At 42.6% G+C, this 25,645-nt stretch overlaps 1 protein-coding gene across 1 annotated transcript in view; it reads right to left on the reverse strand.

The window, feature by feature from the left end:
* Positions 1 to 25,081, reverse strand: part of IGF2 (insulin like growth factor 2) — a 55,359-nt gene extending 30,278 nt beyond the window's left edge. The window contains exon 1 of the mRNA XM_033928247.1: positions 24,728 to 25,081. Within this exon, the coding sequence (XP_033784138.1) occupies positions 24,728 to 24,820 (93 nt within the window). The 5' untranslated portion in view covers positions 24,821 to 25,081. The remainder of the gene's footprint in view (positions 1 to 24,727) is intronic.
* Positions 25,082 to 25,645: the final 564 nt, after the last annotated feature.

Below are 25,645 nucleotides of genomic sequence, written 5' to 3' on the forward strand. Positions count from 1 at the left end.
CCTAGTGCTTTCACTCCCATGTTTCCCAAGTGGATCGATTTTTTTCACTCTGTCAAAAATTACAAAGCCTAAGGGACACTCAAAGTTACAGGGAAATACTTTTAAAACCAGTAGGAGGCCTTTTTTCCACTCAGAGAATGGTTAAGTTCTGGAATGCAATGCCAGAGGTTGTGGTAAGAACGGATAGTGTAGCTGTCTTTAAGAAAGGTTTGGACAATTTCCTGGAGGAAAAGTCCATAGTCTTGTTATTAAAGACATGGGAAAGCCACTGCTTGCCCTGGATCAGTAGCATGGAATGTTGCTACTCCTTGGGTTTTGACCAGGTACTAGGGACCTGGATTGGCCATGGAGAAGGGGCTATTGGGCTTGAGAGACCTTTGGTCTGACTCAGTAAGGCTATTCTTTTGTTCTGTCTAGTCAAAGATTCCATGTAAATATCACTACCCCATTTTTCAACTTTCTCCAACGTAGACATACATCTTTTCTGCACTGCAGCATGTGAGTTTCTATTGACTGATCAGGAACGGCAAGGAGATGATATAGGAAGGCTGCAAGATGCACCAACTGAGCAGAAGTGAGAAAATACAAAGCCACCCCAGTTTAAGGCTGGCCCCCAGAATGTGTTGCTCTAAAGTTTTTAACAGGGAAAAACTACATATGAAGGATATAGCGAGAACTTCCCAGGGCCAGACAGGGAATTTCAACAAGGCTTTATTATATGTTTCTAGAAGGTACAGTAGATTCTCGTAAACAACTTTACTGGTGAAGAAAACCACTTTGGACTGAGATCTTCAGGTCTTTCTAAGATTCTCTGCTCAGCTCTGTTATGGATTTTAAAGCGCTGCGTTTATAGTTTACAGCTATTACAGAATAGATCATGAGTTGCCATTCTGGGTTAGACCAAAGGTTCATCTAACCCAGTATCTTTCTACAAATCCTTCTCAGAAGTCCCTAGCAGAGTCCCAAGAAGTAGCAAGATTCCATGCTACTGACCCAGGAATAAGCAATGGATTTCCCCAAGTCTACCTTACCAGTTTATGGATTTTTTCTCCAGGAATTTGTCCAAACCTTTTCACCACACCCTCCAGTAATGAGCGCCAGAGATTAACTATGTGCTAACTTTAAAACAAATAGGAGAATTTTTTTTCACTTTATCAGAGCATCCTTGTAAATGTCCGATGATATCTGTTCATTTTAGGTCAGGAAAAAAAGCCCTATTCACTGTCCCTCTTCAACTATAAATACATGAATTAATATTTCATCCTGCTTGAACATGATACCAATGTGCAAGTCAAGTTTGACGTGACCTGGAGCAGCCACATAATCAGCAGACAACCTCATTATCTTGTCACCTTTACAAAATGGGCTCCTTTGCAGGTTCTAAAAATGATACACAGATCCCTTCTTTAGATATGCTGTGATCTCCAAGGTTCATGCACTGCATTGGCTTTTCATCATTCTTCTGTAGATCCAGTACACTAGATCAGTCTGCAAAGAATTTGTTTGTTCCCGACCAATACACTTATCCTTATTATGATTACTACAGAGTATGTTTATGTGTTAGACTTAATAGACCACTCAAGCTAACAGTTCTAAGCGGTTAACAATATTCACATTAAGGGCCCCTTTAATCAAGCTGCACTAGAGGTTTTTAGCATGAATAATTAAAAAAAATTAAATAGTTCTCTTAAAAATATCATTAAAATGCTTATAATAAATTAATTTTGATCATGCGCATATTAGAGAGAATGACACGGAGACAAATTTTTCCCCGTCTCCGCAAGTTCTTTTCCTGTAAGCTCTGTCCTCATCCACACAAGCCTCAAACCCTTTCAAATCCTAAGTAGCAACATTCTAGAGCTCAGATTGTGATGTCATAATGCCTCATTCCACCAATGTCCTCATCTGCACAAGCCTCAAACCCTTTCAAATCCTAAGTAGCAACATTCTAGAGCTTAGATTGTGATGTTATAATGCTTCATTCCACCAATGCCTAAGCTCCGTCCTCATCTGCACAAGCCTCAAACCCTTTAAAATCCTAAGTAGCAACATTCTAGAGCTCAGATTGTGATGTCATAATGCCTCATTCCACCAATGTCCTCATCTGCACAAGCCTCAAACCCTTTAAAATCCTAAGTAGCAACATTCTAGAGCTTAGATTGTGATGTTATAATGCTTCATTCCACCAATGCCTAAGCTCCGTCCTCATCTGCACAAGCCTCAAACCCTTTAAAATCCTAAGTAGCAACATTCTAGAGCTCAGATTGTGATGTCATAATGCCTCATTCCACCAATGTCCTCATCTGCACAAGCCTCAAACCCTTTAAAATCCTAAGTAGCAACATTCTAGAGCTCAGATTGTGATGTCATAATGCCTCATTCCACCAATGCCTAAGCTCCGTCCTCATCTGCACAAGCCTCAAACCCTTTAAAATCCTAAGTAGCAACATTCTAGAGCTCAGATTGTGATGTCATAATGCCTCATTCCACCAATGTCCTCATCTGCACAAGCCTCAAACCCTTTAAAATCCTAAGTAGCAACATTCTAGAGCTCAGATTGTGATGTCATAATGCCTCATTCCACCAATGTCCTCATCTGCACAAGCCTCAAACCCTTTAAAATCCTAAGTAGCAACATTCTAGAGCTCAGATTGTGATGTCATAATGCCTCATTCCACCAATGCCTAAGCTCCGTCCTCATCTGCACAAGCCTCAAACACTTTAAAATCATAAGTGTTCAAGGTCTGTGCTGTTAAAGCAGAGCTTACAGGAATGGGGCAGGGAGAGGGACAAAACTCGTGGGGACAGGGAAAAATTTGTCCCTGTGTCATTCTCTAGCGGTTTAGCCCATATGCTTTCTTATAAATATGTAGTATCACATCATACCTCATAAATTTATCTTGTTAGGCAGTCATTTAACACACGTACTTTATAAATTACTGTTGGTGGAATTCTGTACAAAAAATGTCAAATTCTGTGCAAAAAAAAAAAAAATCCAAGTTCTGTGCACATAATTTGCAAATTCTGCAAGTTTGACATGTAAACAATATTTTTGCTAATTGTCACCCAGAATTTCAGTATACTGTAATTCAGAATTTTCATTAAGAAAACAAAGTCTTCAAAATTTCTCACTTACCACTCCCTTCCCCCTTTAGTAGCGCGGTTTTTAGTGCAGGCTGCGGTGGTAACAGCTCCGACGCTCAGAATTCCTATGAGTGTCCGAGTTGTTACTGCCGCAGCCGGCACTTAAAAAAAAAAATTGGGTTTGTAAAATTGGGATTTAATGACTTCCAGCAGAGAGTATCAAATTGAACAGTGAAAAATTTCTCTGCATCATTCTCTAGAGCCCTAGCCAGTATCTCTCACCCATTTCTCCCCATTGCTACATTTTACCTGTGTGATGCCAATTCTAACTAATGGTGACCTGCTGCCGGCTCTGCAGACTTCCCTCTACCATGGTCCCGCTGAAGAAAGAGGAAGTGACATCACAGGAAGGGCAGGACCACGGTAGAAGGAAGCCTGCAGAGCCCACACAGGCTGCCCCAAAGATGTTTCCAGCAGCAATTTGGGCTGCAGACGGAAGTACCCTACCCACAAACTCCAAAATCTGCGCAGAGTTAAGGTAATTCTGCTAGGAGTAATAAATACACATACCTTTTCCATCTGCTCTTGAGAAGTGGAGAAGAGCTTGGCTATTAGAACACCAGGCTGACATCCAGCAAAAGCAAATTCAAACCCTACTGCAAGTCACTTAACCCTCGCCCTTCAGGAACAGGGAAATACCTAATGAACCTGAATGTAACTCATCTTGAAGAGCTGCTATTGAAAGGTGGTCGCCAAATCCAGATATATCTGTGGCTTCAGTTGAGTCATGATTTCTGGAGGATGTGTGCTGATGTTTTGTAAGGACCGGTAACTAAGCGTCTGAACTTTATAAAACTGGTCCCCAAAAAAGGCACACTGTCCCCTTATCCTAGGTCAGCTGCTATAAAATTGCTCTGCAAGGCACCTGAACTAGGTCAAATTGTGTGTGATGTCATCACTAACCTCACAGACTAATCCAGTGTGTGAAGCCATTTGTGTCTATTCAGACTTAACTGCCTAGGAAAGATAAGATTTTACTGTTGCTTAAGTCTAACTTATACAAGGTGAATTTTGCTTTGGAACTACTATATAATACTATCATTTTCCTCCCAAACTATTTCAGTATCTTTTCTATATTGGCTGTAATACTGCCCCAGCCCTACTTATCACCAACTCATTCGGAGATCAATTTTCTACAGGACAGTAGTTCGCTGGCAATATTCAACTACTATCGTTATTACGATTCTGGACCGGTGCCGGTCCGCAGAAATTTCCTTCCGCTCCACAGGGCTGGCACATGCCTCTTGCCCAAGACAGTGTTCTTCAGCCGCTGGTCCACAGTGCGATCAATGCGGCATTGTCTTCGGGCCGGCTCCCTCTTCCTCAGTGCTGCAGTGCACAAAGCCGTGGGCAGAGGCTCCTATGCGTGTCCTGCAACAACAGAGGGAAGGCTTCCAGATGAGGCGCGGGACGTGCGAGGAGCCGCTGCCCACGGCTTTGTGCACCGCAGCACTGAGGAAGAGGGAGCTGGCCCAAAGATAACACCAGGGGGCAGACCAGAATGCAAGGCACAGCATGGAGGGAGAGAGACAACAACGGTAGGGGGAATGATTTTATTTTTTAATTTAGTGATTGATTTGCATCTGCTGTCTGTTCAGGAAGAAATGCATTTGTTTCAGTTCCTCTGGGGTTGTACTGCAGGCAGAGTCTTGCATCTTAGGGTTTGTTTGTATATATTAGTACTTTTAGTTTTTGGTCCTGCATTTGCATGGGGTTATCTGTGTTCTGGTAGGAATGAATATTGACAAGCATACAGTGTGCTTTGTGTAGTTTAATTTTATGGTTAACCATTATGTTTTGGTAATACGATTATATTAAAAATGAATGGAAAATGGTGTTACAATTAGTACTATTATGGGGGCAGAGATTGGATGGAGATGGGCGGGGTCTGGCCCACGACATAGCCCAGTGTTCTTCAACTGCCGGTCCGCGGACCGGTGCCAGACTGCAAAATAGTTATTTTATTTCTGTCGGTCCTTAGTTATCAAAAGGTTGAAAACACTGCACTAGACCATGCAAAATTTTTTTTAAAAAAGTTACTTTGGTCATGCTAAGACCACCAGTCTTAAATTATGCTGTTTAGAACCTCAATATTTGGGATTAGGTGACCAACAAATATAAAGAATAAAACAGAAACAGGTTAGACATTTTGGGAAAAGTCTACAAATGGTGCCAAAAATTAAGCACTGATTAAAAAAAAAAAAAAGACACTCAACTATAACTGGCAGGCAGGTGTAAACATGAGGAAGGACCTAGCGAAGCTTGAAGAATGGTCTGAAATTGACAGCTAAATTTTAATGCTAACAAATATAAGGTCATGCATTTGGGGTGCAAATACCCAAGGGGATGCTATGGTTTAGGGGTTGAAGAGCTTTCATGCACGAAAGAGGAGCAGGATTTGGCTGCGATAGCATGTGATGCTCTTAAGGTGGCCAAAGAGGTTGAAAAGGCGATGGCAAAAGCTAGAAGGATGCTAGGTTGCATATGGAGAGGAATGGCCAGTAGGAGAAAGGAGGTACTGATGCCCTGTATAAGACTCTGGGAAGACTTCATTTAGAATACTGTGTACAATTCTGGAGATCACACCTTCAAAAAGATATAAACAGGATGGAGTTGGTCTAGACTAGGAAGACTACTGAAATGGTCGGTGGTCTTTGTCATAAGGTAGGAGTAGGCAATTCCAGTCCTCGAGAGCCGGAGCCAGGTCAGGTTTTCAGGATCTCCACCATGAATAGGTGTGAGATGGATTTGCATGCACTGCCTCCTCGAGATGCAAATCTATCTCATGCATATTTATTGTGGAGATCCTGAAAACCTGACCTGGCTTCAGCTCTCGAGGATTGGAATTGCCTACCACTGTCGTAAGGCATATGGGGGACAGACTCAAAGATTTCAATAAGAAGACTTTGGAGGGAAGGTGGGAGAGGGGCGAGATGATGCAGACTTGGCATAAATGCGCACGAGGTGAATCTTTTTCATTTGAGAAGAAGCTCCAGAATAAGATGGCATAGGATAATAAAAATAATAATTATTATTTTATTCTTATATACCGCCAAAGCCATGAAGTTCAAGGCGGTTTACAACAAGAAGCGCTGGACAATCAGCAAAGAGGTCACAATTCAGAGTTATCAATACAATCTTACATAATGAAAGAAGTGGAAAGCTATATAGTTCTTAAGGTTACCGGTTGGAATAGCAGAGCTATAAAAATTCTTAGTGTACAAATCGATTGAACAAACTCATTTTGACCAATTTTCTGAAACTGAAGTAGGTTGATAACGTTACTCAGCCAATCGTTCCATTTGCCTGCCTGGAAGGCAAAGGTTCTGTCCAGGAATCTTTTTGTAGTGGCAGGTCTTTATTGTAGGATAGGTGAATAGATGTATTCTTCGTGTGGGCCTAATAGAACTTGCCAGACCAAATATCGATTTATAAACACAGACAAGAGAACTTAAACAGAATTTGTGCCTCCAGGGGCAGCCAATGGAGTTTCTGATAATAGGGGCTTATGTGTTCCCATTTCTTCAGCCCAAAAATCAGTCGAACTGCCGAATTTTGAATGACTGAGTCTTAGAATGGATGGAGTTAAGAGGTGATAGGCTCAGGAGTAACCAAAGGAAATGCTTTTTTGCAAGCAGGAAAATATTTATAAAATTCTCCCTTAAGTTTGGGAGGGGGGGGGGTTGTTTTTTCTATTCCTTTCTCCCACCTGGTACCTTTGTAAAATAAAGGCGCAAAGTACTTATGGATGACTGGTCTCAGTTTCTCAATTGAAAACCCCCCAAATCGCAAATTGCTTTTTTTTCTCCTGCTTTTATTTTTAGGATTTTTCTTTGGGGTTTTGATATTGAAGTTTTCCCTTCTGATGTGCCATTTACACACACACATACCATAATATTGAATTTATTGTATTATCTTTTCCCTCTTCCTTTACTTTATATAGGTAATTATTACTTTCTTAGGTACTCTAGTTAGATTGTGAGCCAGAGAGAAATTCAAAGTACCCGATTAGATTTTTGACCATTACTTAAGTCAATTTAATTGTTTTGTAAACCACTTTGAATCCTTTGGGAGATTTAACGGTATGTAAGACACCACATTAAATTAAATTAAAAATGGCCTCCCTCCCTTCTAACACCACAATTCAAATCTTGACCTGGGACATGGCCAGTAAGCAAGCCAGTCATTAAAACAAAGCAGGATGGAAGGTACTTAGAGAAACCAAAATGTTTCAGCTGCAATGAGCATCTTCCTTAGGGTACCTTAATTAGACAGTGTCTAACAAGCCACCATCGCCTTCACTAAGCACCTGGTGCCATGTAGTTGGGGTTTTTGTTCTTCCTTGTCATTATGTTTTTAGGAAATCTGAATTTGCCCTTCATAAATGAGCGTTCTCCTGCCCACTTCTGCTAATGCCATCATGTAGACCTGCTGTCCGATATTAAATGCCATTTCACAAACGAGTCCAACAGGGAACTGCTTCCAAGATACAACAAAATGACTTTACGATCTAAATCAAAACGAGGGGAAGGGCATCGCTACCTTTTTAAAAATAACCTCTTACTCAGCTGGGCCCCTTTTCCCTTAACAGAGAAGAAAGGGGACCCAGCAGCTACCAAAATTGCTCCTGCTGGTGGTGGGGGGGGGGAGGATGGGGGGAACGGACCCGAGGGGCTCAGTTCTGCATTGTAGTGTTTAGAAAAGACATCTGGAAAGATTACACAGGAGTCTGTTGCTATTAAACATTGTTGCATTAACTGTATGTGATTATTCTTTAGCTAAGCTTTGCCCATGCCCGGGATAATCCCTCAATTCAGCTCAACAGTGGGTCTGAAAATGCAGAGAATAGGTACACCCCAGGTATCCCTGTAGGATTTGTGATCAAAAAATCCCGCAGTCAGAGAACATGTCAAATAAGTGACCAAGTATTAACCTTTTAGGGCTAGAATTATAAAGTGGGCTACCTCGTTAGTATGCATTAATATAATTAGCATTCATTATTAGTAACTAGACCCCACTGCATGAAATGGGAACTTGTGGCAACCAACGTGCACTAATTCTGTATATGGCGCCTTATATTCATGCAAATCAGTGTACAGTCAATTTATGCACACAATTGTTTAACAAGCCTAATTGGTGCAGATAATTGGCAACTCATATTTGCTAATTGGAACTAATTAAAAATTATAGAATATGCTTACCAAGTTTTTCATGTGAAGTGCTGCGTGCCAATTCTAGTGCACAAATCTGAAAAGGGGACATAACCATGGGAGGTGCAAGGGTGGGTCAGGGGTGTTCTGAAATTCTGAGGATATGCAGCCAAATGGGCACTGGGAATTATACCTGGTTTCAGCAGGCTTAAGTCCTGGTGCCCAAATCTGCCCCGATTCTATTAAAAAAAAAAAAGAAAGAGGCCTACATTTAGGCACCTAGATTGACGCTCCAAGCCAATCTAAGCGACTAACAATTTTTTTAGTTGGCTTATTGAAAGTGCCATTAAAAACCAATTAAAAATGCTTTAAACATTAATAATTTTCTGGTAGGCACCTACCACTCTGAGGTAGGCGTCTTCACTGAGGCGCCTACACAAAAAGTAGACGTGGTTAGGGGCAGATTCTGGGTAGAGTTTGGCTAAGGAATGACGGACGCTGCTAGATGCCTACCTTAAGACGCACTCATTTAGGCCAAAAAAGCCATGGCCTAAATGGCACTGTGCCTAAGGCTTCAATGCCTACTGGAACCTAAGAATGCTTGAGTTTTGACGGAGACTCCAGTAGATGGAACTTAAGCGCACTACCAGGCAGGGCTCTGGGTTACTGGCTCAGAAATATCTAAGAAAAAAGGACCATTTAAATGAAATGATTAATTTATGGAGCATGTTTGGTTGGGCAGACTGAATGGACCATTCGGGTCTTTATCTGTCATTATTTACTATGTAACGGCGCCAAAGACTTAAGACGCTGTTTAGAATCAGAACCTAAGTGCTAATCTATAAACGATGGTCCACGTTGGGCGCCATTTATAAAATAGCACCTATCACCAGGATCCGTGCCTAACTTTTAGGCACAAGGATTTACGTCAACTGAAAGTTGGTGTAAATCCGTCTTCCTAAATCAGGCACAGATGCAACGTATTCCGTGTAACACTGCACACAAATCCCTGTTACGCCCATGACCCACCTGAGCCCACTCACATTTTTTTGGATTCATGCACAAGAATTTATGTGTGTATCTTTATAAAATAGCAAGATGTATGTAAATTCTACTAATTGTTAATTAGCGCCGATAATTAGCACCCAACTTTGGGCACAAGTGTTTAAGCCTGTCAAAGGCATCAGCTGGCACGCAACACATGGCAGTTAGGTGTGCAAATGCGTGTATTCTATATCATACCTAATTTCTGGGAATGCCTCTGACCTCCCTATTAGCCTCCCCTGGCCACACCCCCTTTTGAGTTGTCACTATGAAATTTAGGCACGCATGTAGGGTAGATCCATGTATAACTCTCAGTTACTGCCAGATGCTTGTTAACGCCGACTGTTAATGCTTAATTGGCCAATTGGTCTAATTGTGGATCGGGGATCTATGCCCAAATCTGAGCACCCAGTACAGAATCTGGGGAGGAGGGGTATCTGGATGGCACTGAGGTGGTCTGTAATAACATTCAGTTTCACCAATAGCAGGTGCTGCTACCTGGATCAGTGCTTTTAAATACTGATCCCTTGGATATTTCAAACCGTAAGACACACTTCCATCTTCATGGCTCTCCTCTCCTCCAGTTTGCATATTTAGGCCCTGGCCTAGAGTGTCAATGTGCTAGAAATAAAATAGGACAGCATATAAAAGGCAATTCTATATCAGGGCACCTATTCTGTAAAGGAAAGTAGGTAGCTAAGATGCGCACGCAAATCAGCAATGCGCAGAGATTTGCACATGCAATTTTAGTTGCGGTATATAGATTTGGGGGGGGGGGGGTCAGTGCGTAAAATGTCAGTGTCAGAATTAACCCCGTAAAGCCAGCTAGTCTCCTTTCTTTCCTTGCTCTTAATCCTCCAGCTGAATTCTGTTGCTGCTTTGGGTTCATTGTGGCCTCTGAAAAGTTGTTCCATGAAGGAATGTCTTCTAATGTTAGTCCTTCATCTGTCCCTTTAAGCCGTATATCATTGCCTCTTATTCTACAGTAGAGCTTATATCCCCCCTCTCTGTATTGCCTCCTTAATGTGGACTTTTCAAGCTGTGTCCTCCCATCTACAGAATATCGTTTCATGAAATTAGAAGCTAAGCCAGAAGAGTGCTAAGGTTCTTTTTCTGACCTTATTGGGCTCATAATCTAAATATATATATTTTTCCTCCTGGGGCAATTTATTGATTCGATTTTATATCTCATCCTCCCAGGAGAGCTCAGAACACAAAAAAAAAAAAAAGAACAGGTTACAAGTTTACATACATAATAAAACCTGGTACAATACAGCATGACAAACACGGCACAGTGTGACACAACACTGCACAGCCATAGGATGGCAGCTTAGCATGGCAGACAGTCATATATACAATCAGATAAGCATAGTATTACAAGCGTGGTAAACATAGCAGACATTCGACGAGAGGGAGATGGAGAAAAGAACTACAACTTGGTATAGGAAAGAGAAAAAAAAGGGATAAAACAGAAGGGAATTTGATTGATCAATGCTTGCCTGCTTCGAGTGGAAGTGTTGAATGGACTCCAAAATCAGATTAATTAAAAGCATCCCTGAATAGGTAGCTTTAACTTTGATTTGAACTTTGAGGATTTTTTTCTTTCCTTACCAGGTCTGGTAATAGGTTCCAGTTTGGGGAGCAGTAACTGAGAAACTGTGTTTTGCCATGTGTTTATAGTTCGTAGGGATGGAATTACGAGAAGATTTAGCCTCAGATTGTAAGGTATGGAAGGGATTATATGGGATAATGACTGTCTAGAAATAGCGGAGCTTTGAATGAATAGTAGGACTTTAAATGTAATTAATGCTTGTTTATACGTGGTTCTGTGGTTGAAAGGGAGCCAGTGCACGTTCTTTAGTAAAGGTGTGATGTGATCAAATTTCCTTTTACCTGTGAAAATTTTTATTGCAGTATTTTGTATTATTTGTGATCTTCTAATTTCGTTTTATCCAATGCGTTCGTAAAGTGAGTTGCAATAATCCAGTTTTGATATTATCAACAAATGAATTAAAGTGTTCAATGAAGAAGCGTCTAAAAAAAGTTGACCAATGAAAAAGACTAGGGTACACCGAGTGCAATATCAAAGAGTAAGGTTTTTTTTGCTATCAAGGGATGAGAATACTGATCCCCAAAGAGCGTAATTCTGGTTGTCTCATCTCAAAACAAGATACAGTATAGTGGAATTAGAAAAGGTAAAGAGAAGGGTGATGAAAATGATCTAAGGTATGGAACAACTTCCCTTTGAGGAAAAGCTAAAGTGGATAGGGCTCTTTAGCCTGGAGAAGAGACGGCTCAGGAGAGATATGACAATGATCTATAAAATACTTAGCAGAGTAGAGCAGTTAGATGTGAGTCAGTTTACTCTTTCCAGAAATACTAGGAATTTGTTGCCAGAGAATGTGATGAAAGCAGTTAGCTTAGCAGGATTTAAAAAAGGTTTGGATAACTTCCTAAAAGACAGAAGTCCATAAGCCATTAAGATTGACTTGGGGATACCCACTGCTTATTCTTATAAGCAGCATAAAATCCTTTTTACTCTTTGGGATCTTGCTAGGTCTAGTTGTAACCTGGGTTGGACACTGTTGGAAACAGGAGACTGGGCTTGATAGACCTGCGGTCTGTACCACTATGGCAGCTCTTATGTTCATGCCCATACTGGTCTGTTCCCACATCCTCTCACATATGAATAAGCCTATTACCTTTAACTTCTGGCGCTCCATAGACAAACAAGATAGTTAGCAGGTTGCTAAAGTCTCGGAGCCTCTTCCTTCACAAAGAAAGGGAAACCAGTCTCCATATTAATACATCTCAAGTGATCATTTTTGCTTTCTCTCTCTCTTTAAAAGTGAACGATGTCACCTCTAACTTGAGTGCTGCCATATGCACAAAACATCATAATCAGGATTTAAGCCTCATTGCATGGTTGTGAGGAAGGCAGACAGCAGGGAGTAATGTATTTTCATAAAGTATCTTATCCAGTTAGTTCAGTGTCTTCGCAAATCATGAATGTCTTTTTTTTTAATCCTCTAAAAGAATGTTTAGTTTAAGGGCATATATTTTATTATTTTGTCTATAGGGATGAGAACTGCTTGGTTTGTTCTCCATGGAGGAAATTACTCTTACGTCAGAAAACTTGAACTCAGAAACATGAACAATTGAAGGAGAGGTTGAGTTTGGGCTCCTAGAGGGGGTAAAAGGCAGAGAAACCACAGACTTGATGAGTAGCCCAGAAAGTAGACAATTTATTACAAAGCAAAAAAAAAGACAAGAAAAACCAGAACAAGTCTGGCTTAAGAGTTCTAGAGGCCAGCTAACAGAATCTATGAACAATCAGAAAGTCCAGAATGTTATGTGTTGTGCCCCCACCCCCTCTATTTCAAACCCATTCCTCTCTATCCCCAACTGCTTTTCAACCTGGATCCCAATCAGCAAACCAAGCCAACTTCTAAATCAAAAACTGCTAACTGGACATTATTGGCAAAGAGTAATCCCAGATCAGAGTCAGCATGCATTGTGTTGGAAGTGAGAAGGGAGGTCGGTCAGAGGGAAATGACTAAGCCTGCTTGAAACAATTTACTTCTCGCACTTTGATTTAGCCAATGTAGCATAAGAGTACATGTGCACACTAAGCTTGGAACTGTAAAAAAACAAGGTACACAGTTTCATGATATTCAATATACAAATGCTACTTTGTGAAAGAAGCAAGTGTCTAAATCCTCCAGAAGGAAGCAAATGTCTAAATCCCCAGGAAGGGCAGAAATCACTATTGAATACCTAAACATAATAGCCCCCGTCAGCATTAAAGCAGGTCAATAATTTAAATTGTAAAGCAAAATTAAGTCAGCGAGCTACATAAAATTGTGTTCCAGTGGAAAAAAACATTGTTTCTTATAAATGTATTGTTGGATGCAACATCTCTTCCATCAGATGACAGTCCTCAAATTTCAGATGCCAAAACAGCCTGGGATCCGATATGTACCAAGCCTTGAATATGATACAAATGTTCAAATTACCAAACCAGATTCGCTAAGGTACATTTTTCATACAGTATGAAATTCAAGGACAGAGTCACCATCAAAGGATGGAAAGCTCAAAAGGCATGCAAAAAAATCCCTTTGCACCAAGAGGATGGTGGACGGCAGGTACAGACGATTCTAGAAGTTGAGGAAGCAAGGAAGTGGCCGAAAAGAACACAGGACAAACATTTATGAGATGGGCTGCCGCAGAGATGGAAGATGGGGGATAGCGGATGTATAAGACTTGAAACAGCACAGTACAGATGTACAAGCTGACAGACTCGGTAGACCACAAGGTTCTTTTCCGTCAGCATTTTCTGTGCTTCTGTATACACAACTCTCTGTATACACAACTGTATACAAAACTCTGTTGTTGTGTCTGTGCATTCATATTCCTGGTAGTCCATACTAGATTAATGCAAATCCCAAACGTTTGGTCTTAATCACTACTGTAAGCTAGTTTCATTTCAATATTAAGGGAGTAGACACTAACTTGCACCAAAGGAACACGTATTTGTTTAGTGTGTAGTTGATTTTATACGTAGTAAAGAGATGCCAAGTTACCCAGTTCCAGGCTGAAGATTTTGGGGACAGCCCCGGATATCTAACCACCCCATCCTATTATGAGTCTTGGAGCACGGATTGCAATATATTTGAAAATGCATATAAATAAATAAAAGAGTGTTTTGTGAGGCGGATCTAAGGGATCTGGGGGGATCATATGGAATTAGAAGTCTGTCTGTGAAGATGGGAACATTAGTCTGTAGAGTTTTGAAAGTTAAAAGAACAATTTTATAAGTGATCCGATGAGGGATGGGTAACCAGTGTGCGTTCTTCGGCAAAGGGGTGACATGATCAAATTCTTTTTGAACTAGTAATGATTTTTATTGCCATGTTTTGGATAAGTTGAAGCCTTCTTATATCTTTTGGACATATCCCTTTATATAATGAATTACAGTAGTCAATTTTTTGATATGATGAGCGAGTTAATTAGGATATTAAGGGAATTAAGGTCAAGGAGAGGGACCAAAGATCTTATCATCCTGAGCTTATAATAGCAGTTTTTAACCAGAGTGCTGATTTGTGGTCAAAATGCGAGTCTGTTGTCGATGATAATACCTCGGGGTGCAAGTTTGGAACAGTCCTGGTTGCGAAATCTCCAGCCTAGAACTGGGTAGGTTGGCATCTCTGTACAGTGTTTCCGTGTAATGAAAAAAAATGTACCAAGTATTACGGATGGGCACTCATTTGCAACGATGTGGGAAATGTTTGCAGATGAAAGCACGTAGAAAACCCCCCACCCATGAAAAATAATATTTTCTTGTTTGCCGATATAATGCTCACTCTTTCAAGAGCGTGCGCACTATTTGCAAAGAGGACACCCACTACACCAGTGCAACCAATACGCACGTGTGCAAACTTTTAAGAGTATGCCTTCTTTCCACATAAAGAGAGCATTGAAAACGACAACAAAAAAACCTCAAAATGATTTTGGTCATATCTTCCACAGAATTTGGCCGATTATGAAATTTATTGAATGAAGTTGATGTAAAGTATTGTGATGTGGTGGGAAATATTTTCAACATTACCTTGTGAAAAAGAAATGTGAACCTAATAAAACACATCAAAAAGTAGTGCTTCAATTAAGTAGATGTTCAAAGTGTATTCCCTTTGAACGAAGGCACACCCTCAGCCTTGGCTGCCATTGATCTATGGACTTGTCAACAATGCTCTCCTTCAGCTCAGCCCAAACAGAGATGAGGCACTGTCTAAGATCTTCAAGTCAAGATATCACTGTCTGATAGACACGTTCCTGTATCAGCCCCCAGATCTGGTACGGGGGTTTAGGTCTGGTGAATTTGTCCAGAGATCTGGACCACTGAAGTCTGAGAAGTTCTATGGTGTCCTTGGCCCAATGTGCTGGGGCATTGTCCTGTTGGAAGATAAAGTATTCTCCTGACATGTGACAGATCGCTGGCAACAGCTTCTGTGTCAAGATGTCCCAGTAGTATATGCCATTGATCGTAACCCCAGGATCAATGAAAAGGAGATCTGTGAATCTGAGTTTTGAGGTTGCGACCAAGACCATGTCCGATTGGCTGAAGGTCAGGTGGGTCCATAGTAGGCATTTTTGGCATTAATTTTATACTTCAGTGTTAAAGGCACGAACAGGTGATCATTCTGTGTGTTAATCGGTGGAGCTACTGTAAATATATCTTTTCATCTTTAAACCAGATGAAGCCGATGCGTGCTCCGGGTACTTGGTGAAAAGTTGCTTGAGGCCTCCTTGGGCTCTGTTTGTGAAAAGTTGGTTGCACAATTTCAGGCGTGTGTCTTTGTTTTATAAAGTTAACTCTGGGGCACAACGCTTTTTAAGACACTTTAATTGTAGATCTTCATGAATTATCCTAACCACAGTTCTCTGGCTGATTCCTGCTTCTCTTACTATTTGGCGAGTTGTTCGGTGTGTTTGCGGCACGTCCTCCTGGCTCAGTACAAGATTGAGTAGAACGTCAATGTGCTCTTGTGTGCGAATCAAACACAGTCATCCGCTGCCTGGTTTACGATCCACAGTACCTATCGTTCGGATCTGTTTGTATTCCAACCCTTTGGTGGGAACTCCTTCAATAATCTTCTGTAACCTTTTAGCAACCAACTTCTTTAGCACAATTCGGTCTGCAATGAAAACCATTTTGATACACAGACTGTTTACAAACTATCGTCTGCTTCTGCGCGTATCCCATAGCAACAATTCATTGTCACGAGGTAGTGTTGTAGTGCAATGGGAAATATTTACAACATTTTACATCAACTTCATTCAGGACATGATACACTAAATTTCATAAGAATCATCCGAGTTCTGTGGAAGATGCGACAAAACATTTTGGTGTGCTTTTCTTCATTTCAGTGTATAAATGTCACCTAAAACATAGATGTTGAAGAATGCGGTGCTTAACACACGTCGATCCTAAGTTAGGCATCATTTATAAAGTCACGCCTAGCAGTGCCTAAAGTAGACGTCCTAACCTTAGCTGCACCCTATTGATGCCAGGGTTTTCTTGGCCTAAATATCAGTACCTAAGTCCATGGTACACTGAGAAATCTGTGCACAATTGTGTCCCGACAAATGTGCCCCAACAATTGCGTGCACGGACACATGCACGCACGACAATAGCGTCCCGTCAATGAATCTGCAATAAGTGGATATCTGGAAGCCCTGATTTGCTCAGACTCCAAGCCCCTCCCAAGGGATGGGCCTGAGTCTGAACAAATCAGGGCCTTCCAGATATCCACTTATGTAAAGGGCTCCCACTAGATAGCAAAAAACAAAATAATATCCACCATCGGGGCACATTTGACGGGTCACCTCCCATTCAGTGCGTACATTTGTCATGCGTGCAAATGTCGGGGGGCATTTGTTGTGTACGCATTTGACGAGTCACCAAGTCCATAACATGTGCCTACATGCCCACGATCCGCTCCTAGCCACGCCTACTTTCTAGTAGGCGCCTGCCAAGTTCGACACCTACCATCCAATTCATTTTGATTTAAGCCAATTGTGGCTGTGCCAATTGCTCGTCATCGGTGCAGATTAAACTTAACTAATTAAGCTCCCCTTTTACAAAAGTGTAGCACGGCTTTTAGTGCCAGCCGCAGCAGTAACACCTCCTACGCTCATGGGAGCTCTTACCGCCTCGGCTAGTGCAAAAAACCATGCTATGCTTTTGTAAAAAAAAAAAAAAAGGGGGGCTAACTTAGGTGCCTAGATTGGAATACCATGCCTAAATTTTATGCGCAGAAATGGGGAGAGTCATAGGCAGATCGGGGGGGGCGCTCCTAAAATGTACCCACATAAGTGTAGAATAAGGAGGGGATCCAAATCTAATTTAGGCGTGATGATTTGCACCACATTTTAGTTGGTACAAAATGGACATGTCCAAAGCGAGGCGCAATTCCTGGGCGTAAGCGCTATTCTATATACTCTGTCCAACTCTAAGCATCGTTTATAGAATAGTGGAGTCATATCCAACCCTCTCTATCACTTTTTTAATCTCGATGTATTTTTTTGCCACCTCTTGTATCTTCCTCCCCTGTGGTGTCTGTCTTAAATTATGTTAACCCCCACCCCACAAAGCTTTGTGATGGTTTTTTTTCTTTTTAACATTTTGCTTTTAAATTAAAAAAAAAAAAATTTATTGACTGTAAACCATCTGGCGAGGTAAATCCTCCAACGTTCATAGGAACTGAATGAGCGTCTGAGCATTTACCTCGCCAGCCCATTGTAATAAGCTCTTCCGCCGTTTAGTTAAAAGGAGCCCTCTTATGGTTTTAAGAATTTCTTTGTTATTATACCCCTAGGTTAAAGGGCCCCTTTTAAAAAGCTGCATTAGCAAATGCCTGGTGGCAATTATTACGAGGTCTGACAATTAAGTTCATGAACTTGCCACTGTGCGCTTATGTTGGCAGCACTGTACGAACAGCTCGGTATATCAGCGTCTCACAGCTGTGTTTGTGTCGACGTGTGGCGCTGTCGTGCTGAGTGGCGTTCATTATTGTTGCTTGTTTTTGTGTGCCGTTGCGAAAATGTTGCAGCTTAAATTAGAGCAACGAACAAACCGTCAAAGTAAGTTCTTGTTAAACTTGGCAAGAATGGAAGTGAGATCAGGGACACATTGGCCCAAGAAACGCCATGAAGAAAACGGCAGTGAACAAACGGATTAAACGTTTTTCTGAGGGGGGAGAGAAAGCGTCACCGATGCAGAGGTCAGGGTGGCCAGTAACGAGCAGAACTGAGATAAACATTGCAAAAATTTGTGGAATTGTGTGTAAAAATTGACAGAGAAACAGGAAAATCTTAACTGAAAAGTTAGACGAAAACGACCTGAACTTTTTGCCAACACATGGATCTTGCATCATGACAATACACCAGCTCACATGGCAATTGTTTTAGCCAGAAAAACATCCTCCCTACTCACCTGATCTAGCCCCCCCCCCCCCCCAATGACTTATTTACCCAAAGATAAAGGAAATATGGAAAGGAAGACATTTTGATGACATTCAGGACATCAAGGGTAATACGACGACAGCTCTGATAGGTATTCCAGAAAAAGGAGTTCCAAAATTGCTTTGAAGGGTGGACTAGGCGCTGGCTTAAATGCATAGCTTCCCAAGGGGAGTAGAACTTTTTCTAGGATGAGTTCATGAACTTAATTGTCACACCTTGTATGACATAGCCCATGGGAATTGTACGGGCTGCGACACTTTTGCCGCTTGGGACTCGCTTCCACGGCTTTGTGAAAGGGGCCCAAAATGTAATTTGGGGGTTCCTTTATCCTAACAATTATGTCCAAGCTGAACCCTTTTTTTCCCCCCTATCTCCCCCTTTTATGAAGCTGCGTTAGCGTTTTTTAATCTCCGGCCGTGGCAGTAAAAGTTCTGATGCTCAAAGGAATTCTATGAGCGTCAGAGCTTTCACCACCTCAAATGACCTCGGTAAAGGCCAAAAATAATGGATTGACGGGATAACCATCTATCTTTCACTTTAAATCTAGGTGATATAGGTGTATACACTGCAGAAAGAGGTTCTTCCCAAATGTAGCGTCAAGAGCAGACATGGGCAACTCCGGTCCTCGAGGGCCGGAATCCAATCGGGTTTTCAGGATTTCCCCCAATGAATATGCATGAGATCTATTTGCATGCACTGCTTTCAATGCATATTGATTGGGGAAATTCTGAAAACCCGATTAGATTCCGGCCCTCGAGGACCGGAGTTGCCCATGTCTGGTCAAGAGGCAGTTCCATATTCTGGGATAACTGAATGAGTAAATATACGGGAAGTTCCTGTATGAAATCCGATGTCCTAGGTCTTGTGACCCAAATCTGCTAAAACTAAACAATCCTTGAAATTTAAAGCACATTTGTCTCTCAGTAACTTCAATACACTTGTTCCTTGGATCAGTTACATTAACATCCACTGGTACTTTGCAGAAGCCCATGGGTGCTTGTCGCCAGTTCCCAATTCAAACACTAAATACTGTTTGCCTGTATGTTTGCGTGCACAACCTCTCTTTAGCGTAATTAATTTAGTGAAGCCTATGATGTGGTAGGAAGCACTAATGACATTAAAACAGCAAAATATCTTTCCATGTGCGTGTATTCTGCACTGGTGACGTGCAGTGATGCCACCCATTTGCGGGCCTGACTCAGTCCTACCTCTCCACAATAAAAACATGTTATTACCGAGCACATACTGGTTTGCTTATTAGCTATGTTGCCTCTCAACTCGGGCTATTTATTTCCATTTCATCCTCACCGAAGGCTAGGATTCGAGGATCTTTTCCAGATAAGCCCCGCCAAAAAGTTAACCCCCGCCACAGTTTTAGCTAACACCATGCTAAGTGAATACTTGGGGAAAATGATTTACAAGGGAGGGCTCCGCCCCCCCTTGAACTCCCCCGAGTCATTATTCAAATCATGTGAATTATTTTCTCGGAGGGCTTCAATAGTTTAATAATTTATAAGGTGGCGTGGCTTAAGTTTTCGCCCGTGCACTTTTTGCATTAGTGGTGGCGGGGCTTATCTGGAAAAGACCCAGATTCGAGATATTAACCTCCAGTTATATGGACAGTCAAAACCCTGGGAAACTATATAGAAATCTTGCTCCTGAATAAGAATTATTTGTTGTAAGATAAGATACATAGAAGTCAAAGGAGTACATGGTGTTAAAAAAAAAAAAAAATTAGGCTGTGATGGCTAGAAGCTATTTCCTTTTGTTTGTTGTAATGGCTAGAAAGTGGGGGGGGGGGGGAAAGTCTTATTTTCTCCAAGTTTGTTTGTTTCTGTGAGTTTTTTTTTTTAAATTTATATTCTTTTACAAGTTGATAAACAATACTTGAAAGGAAATAACAATTTAAAGATGAAACAAATAATGAAATTATAAATAATTTCACATTGATTACTAAACCTAAAGTCCACATTATAGGGCGAGAGAATCAATCGCCTCCAAGGGAAGTTGGATTTCAGGAAATAATTCTAAGTCAATTAATTAATGGCCTGATTGGCTGATTCCATGGAGGGTTCTGGAGTTCCTGTAGTTGCTTTACCTTCAAGGAAAAATTGTAATCGATCGGGTTCATAAAAAGATATATCTATTACCCTGATATGTAATGCAACATTTGCAAGGAAAACCTAACTGAAAAGTTGCTCCTAAACTCAAAACAGATTGACGATGAGCCAGAAATTTCTTACGTCTGGCTTGCGTCCGCTTCGATACATCCGAAAAAAAAATTGAAATTTTGAATCCATGAAATTCCACATTATCAGTCCTATAAAATAGGCAAAGAATTGCTTCTTTATCTCGAAGAAAGACATAAGTTACCAATAAATGTTTGTTTGTTTTTTAAGCAAGGTTTAGACACATATATATCATCCTCTTTTGGGTATTCAGGGCTAGAAGCTCACAAAATTCCCATCCCATCCGTAAGACCTGGCATGGATTCTCCGACCAGAAAGGGAGTGGGGAAGGACAGAGCAGGAATTCTCCATTTCAAGGCATACACATGTGAAAGGAGATACTTCAGACCAGAGTAGGGTGTCGCAAAGGTAAGAGCTTTACTAAATTTAAGGAAGCAGCAGTCAGTTGCAGCATAGAAGTACAGGATCCAGAAGAGGGTTTCAGATGCTTTCCTCCATTCCTTTGGGCTTCGTTTCCCTCTGTGCCTTCACTAAAGCTCGCCGACTCTCCGATTTCTCCTTGCCACACTCTCAGCTTTAGACATAGCGCCATTAATGTTTCAAACCCACCAGAGAGAAGAGGCAGACTTCAAGACAATTGGGACTAGGAAACTGCACTTCTCCCCATCCCCTTCTCGTTCTCTCCCTCTAAGCCAACAGTAGACGCGCTAGAATCTTTTGCGGACACACCCACCGAGCTTTAGACTGTACCACTGTGATCGCTCCTGGAGGGAAGCGGCACCCGACCCGAACAATTCCGTCCATTCTAGGGTCCCCTCAATCCATACGGAGAAGCACACATATGGCACCCCTGCTTCCGTTTCCAGTAATCTAGCGCCAGTCAAGTTGAAAATGTACCGATTTGAAAAGCATGAGCGGTAAACACATTCTGCAAACCCATCACGCCGATGCATGTGAAGTACGAAAGCAGCTCAGAGAACCGGAGAATGGAGTGAGGAAAATGCAAGAGGGAATGGCCCTAATTAGAAGGCGCAGGCCTATTTATTCGAAAAACAGAGACTGAAACAAAGTCTAGGAAGCAACAGGTGCTGCCAAGTGGGTGTCTGGAACAAATCTATCTATTTCTTTTATTTTATCCTGTTTTCCCTAAAGAGCTCAAAACGGGTTCCAGGTTCAGCCAGGTAGCATTGCGCCTTCAGAGAAGCAGCGGATTCCCATAACTATCAAAGTGTCAACTCTCCCTGGCTCGGTTCCTAGTTCACGTTTCCCTGCAAAGATTTGTGGTCCTCAGGGTGTCACTTTTTCCTTGTAGTTCAAGCCCCTGCTTTCTTAGGTATAATAAAAGCCTCTCGGAGTGCACTTTCCAGTTTCTCTAGGGTGATTCTAGATTGTGCAAACATTGCTCATCCTTCCTTCCCCCCCCCCCCCCCCCCCCGCACGCTTACTATTCTGGTAGGAAAACTTCTCAGGAATTAAATCAATTGAATAGCCCGGACTTGGTTGAAAAAATGTTTCTTTAGCGGCAACACGAAGTTCCTAAAGCCAACTGTATTTTGATGCTGGAGTGGTTGCAAGAGCTCCTTTGCTGCCCGAGCCAAGATTATGAAAGAAAAAGTCCAGTTAAGTTATGGATTGTAAGGCTTATTACTCCTCTCCCTTGCCCGAATTCCCTGATGCTCAACACAGGGCCGACACCGTTTCCAAGTCCATCTGAGAAAACGAGGCAGAAGCACCGTCTCGGTTATATCCCCCCTCTTTTAGAAATGGGCGACCGTAGGGACAGGTGGCCTTTTTTTTCCAGGGTTCCCGTCTTTCGCTCACTTTAAGCGCAAACTAGGGACATTAAAAAAAAAACCCCAGCGACGGCACTTCCGCAGAACTGAAGGGAAGCGCCTGCAAAGCCGGTAGCCTCACCCTTGCCCTCTTTATCGTCCGAGTGATCCATAAACACGCGCCGGCTATCGGGACCTGGCTGGACCCTGGGAGGAAGGATCACCCGATAAGGGGCTAGTGACGGGGGCAGATAAACCAGCCACCCCCACCCACCACGACACTTTTCGTACTATGTGCGACAGGGACAGAAAGCAGAGGTTTTACAGCTGAGCAATCCCGTGTGCTCTAGATCTAGGGAATCAGCCTGCTAAGAAGGAATAAGACGTAACCCTTACTGGGTCAGACCAGTAGCCCGTTCGCAGTGGCCAATCCAGGTCCCTAATACCTGGCCAAAACCCAAAGAGCAGCAACATTCCAGCTTCTCAAAGAATAATAAGATTCCGGAACCCCACTGAGAGCAACATTCCAAGAGCTGAGATTGTGATGTCATAATGCCTCAGTGATGTCACAATGCTTGATTGTCCTATACTTGGCATGTATAAAGCATAAGAACAGCCATACTGGGTCAGACCAAAGATCCATCTAGCCCAGTAGCCCGTTCTCACGGTGGCCAATCCAGGTCCCTAGTACCTGACCAAAACCCAATATTCCATGCTACCGATCTAGGGCAAGCAGTGGCTTCCACCCAAGTCTCTCATTAACAGACTGGACTTTTCCTCCAAACCCGTGTTAAAACCAGGCTTCTTCTAGCGCAAGATCAGCTTAAGAGCCCAACTTTTCCAAAATTATTAGGGGCTGCTAAACCTAATGGAAAGTGCCTCTTCCCGGATGCTAATCCAGGAACTTGTTCAATAGCGGGGGGGGGGGGGGGGTGCTCAAGCACCCCCAGAGCTGGCGCCTATGACGATCGGGGTGGCATGGCACTGGGTAAAGCGATGCAGACATGCCTTACCCCCAGCCAAGTCCCTTCTGTGCCAAATTCACTACAGTACACGAGAGCAAGTGCAGACAGTTTGTTATTAGCTGTTAATTTACATAATGCCAGAAGACGTGAAACTTATGGAAAGTCTTCTCCTGGAAGGAAAGCACTGAATTTTATCAAGCTCTGCACAAAAAAAGTGTTTTTCTACACCGCATTTACGACGTCTGCGCTTGCAACCCTGTCAGAAACAGCGCGGGGTCATCGTCAGACGGGCTATTAAGATCTAAGAGCTTACCGCAGCAGGGAACAAAAAAAAGTCGTTCTTAAGCCGCTTTGAACAGTTCTGCCCACTAACCTTACGAAAGGGCGGGGGGGGCTGTCGGATAGGTATTACCACCCCAGTCTCTCGCCCTTTGCCTGCTGGTGGCTGCGATTCTGATTTTCTGACCCGCAAGACTTCATGTACCAGGGTGCACACGGAGAAGGAAGCAGCTGGGGCACCAGGTCCCTTCGAGCCGATCAGCAGTGCGGGGGGAGGGGAGGGGATCTCTCGGAAGCAGGGAGCTGCCTTTGCTTGTCTGCTCCCGTCACACAAACAGTTTGTTTTGGACTTGAAAGGAGCGAAAAACCTTAAAACCACCTTCACGAAGCTATAGGATCGGGCTGCCAGGACATAGGTGGTTTTAAGATCAGCAGCACAATTTGTAAGGTTCGTGTCCCTGCTGGTCTCTCTCTCCAACCTGGGCTCTCTTTTTCCGGCTGCAGCATTGACAGCAACGAACAGAAAATCTGCTGCTTCAGGGTTTTCTGAAACGTTGGCGACTTCGTTTTTGCCCGTTGTTCGAGCACCCCCTTGCGGCCGCGAGGAGAAGGTTCCTCGGGAGGTTGCCGGTTGGAGAGATTCAAACAGTGGGAGAGGATCCGCTCTCGCACAAACATGCATGAAAAAAAAAAAAAAAAAGCAAAAAGGTAATATGTAGTTCTCATTCCTCAGCTTTGCACAAATATTCCTTATGCTACTAGAAACTCAGAAAGTATTGGGGGGGGGGGTTAGATGCACAGATATTTTTTTTCCACTTATTCTCTTTTTGTGGCAACTGATTGCAACACAGAAGAAAAGCAAGTGCTTAACAAATGCCCCTTTTCTGCTTTTTCAGCACTATCTTCAAAGTCGTGTTTCCTGTCGCCCCCCCCCCCCTGAACTTTCACGTGTTACCGATCCCCGACTAGATAGGGGAGAAGGTCGGTTTGGTTTTGTTCCCAGTTTAGGGACTTGCGACTCGCATCTCTTAACTTGAGCTTTGCAATACAAAGGAACTATAATCTGCCCTTGTCCGAGTCAAAGAACCCCTGGAATCCAGAGGCTGCCCAGCTGCCACCCCTTCGCCTCCAAACCCCCAGGAGTTCAAATCTTGCCTTACCTTTAAACTGCTAACTCCGTGCTGCCGGCACACTGGAAGGCTCGTGCATAATTTTGTGCACCTCTCTTTTGTGCATTTCTGTGGCTGGTCCATTGTTTTTCCTTCTCTTTCGTAGGGTTTGCAGTTGACAAATTCCTGGACTAGTTTTTGGATTGTTCTGTGTGGTTTGGTTTGCTGGTCCTTTTCCCCTTTTATTCCTGCTGCTGCTGCCTCCTTGCTTGGCGGTGGAAACTGAGGAGGGGGTTGGATTTACACACGTACAAAAAAGAAACAAACCATCCCTTCCACTCACCCCAGTTGCAGCAGTGATCTCAAGAAGCTGCTCCGCTTATAAGGAGACAGACTGAAAACTTTCCCAGCCTCTGCTTTTATACAACCCCCCTCCAGCCTCCTACTGTAACCCAAAAGCTCGGCTAGCCGGCCAGCCAATCATCTTACAGCATGAGCCTTGAAGGTCCCGCCTCGTTTTGTACAAAGGGGGGGGGGGGGTTGAGCAAACTTTTCAAATCCAAAGTAGCCCGTCTCAAATTCCAAATGCTATTAATTTAGGGAGAAAGGTTTTCTTGTTTTGATTCTGCCTACATGCTTTGATAGGGTAAAAAAAAAGTGCCATCCACTGCGGAGGTAAGGGGAGGAGAAGGGCTTTGTAGTGAAATGTCCCCTAATCACCTAACCCATGGGTGGGCTAGAGGAAGGACTTCAATTGATCAGCTGTACCTTATAGAACAGTGGTTCCCAAACCTGTCCTGGGGGACCCCCCAGCCAGTCAAGATATCCCTAATGAATATGCATGAGAGAGATTTGCATATAATGGAAGTGACAGGTATGCAAATCTCTCTCATGCATATTCATCAATAACAAATGGTGTTATTACATGTATGATTTAGGAAACCATTCTACATCTCTGAAGGTAAAAGA

The sequence above is a fragment of the Geotrypetes seraphini genome, chromosome 19 (genome assembly GCF_902459505.1).
Source record: "Geotrypetes seraphini chromosome 19, aGeoSer1.1, whole genome shotgun sequence".
NCBI lineage: Eukaryota > Metazoa > Chordata > Amphibia > Gymnophiona > Dermophiidae > Geotrypetes > Geotrypetes seraphini.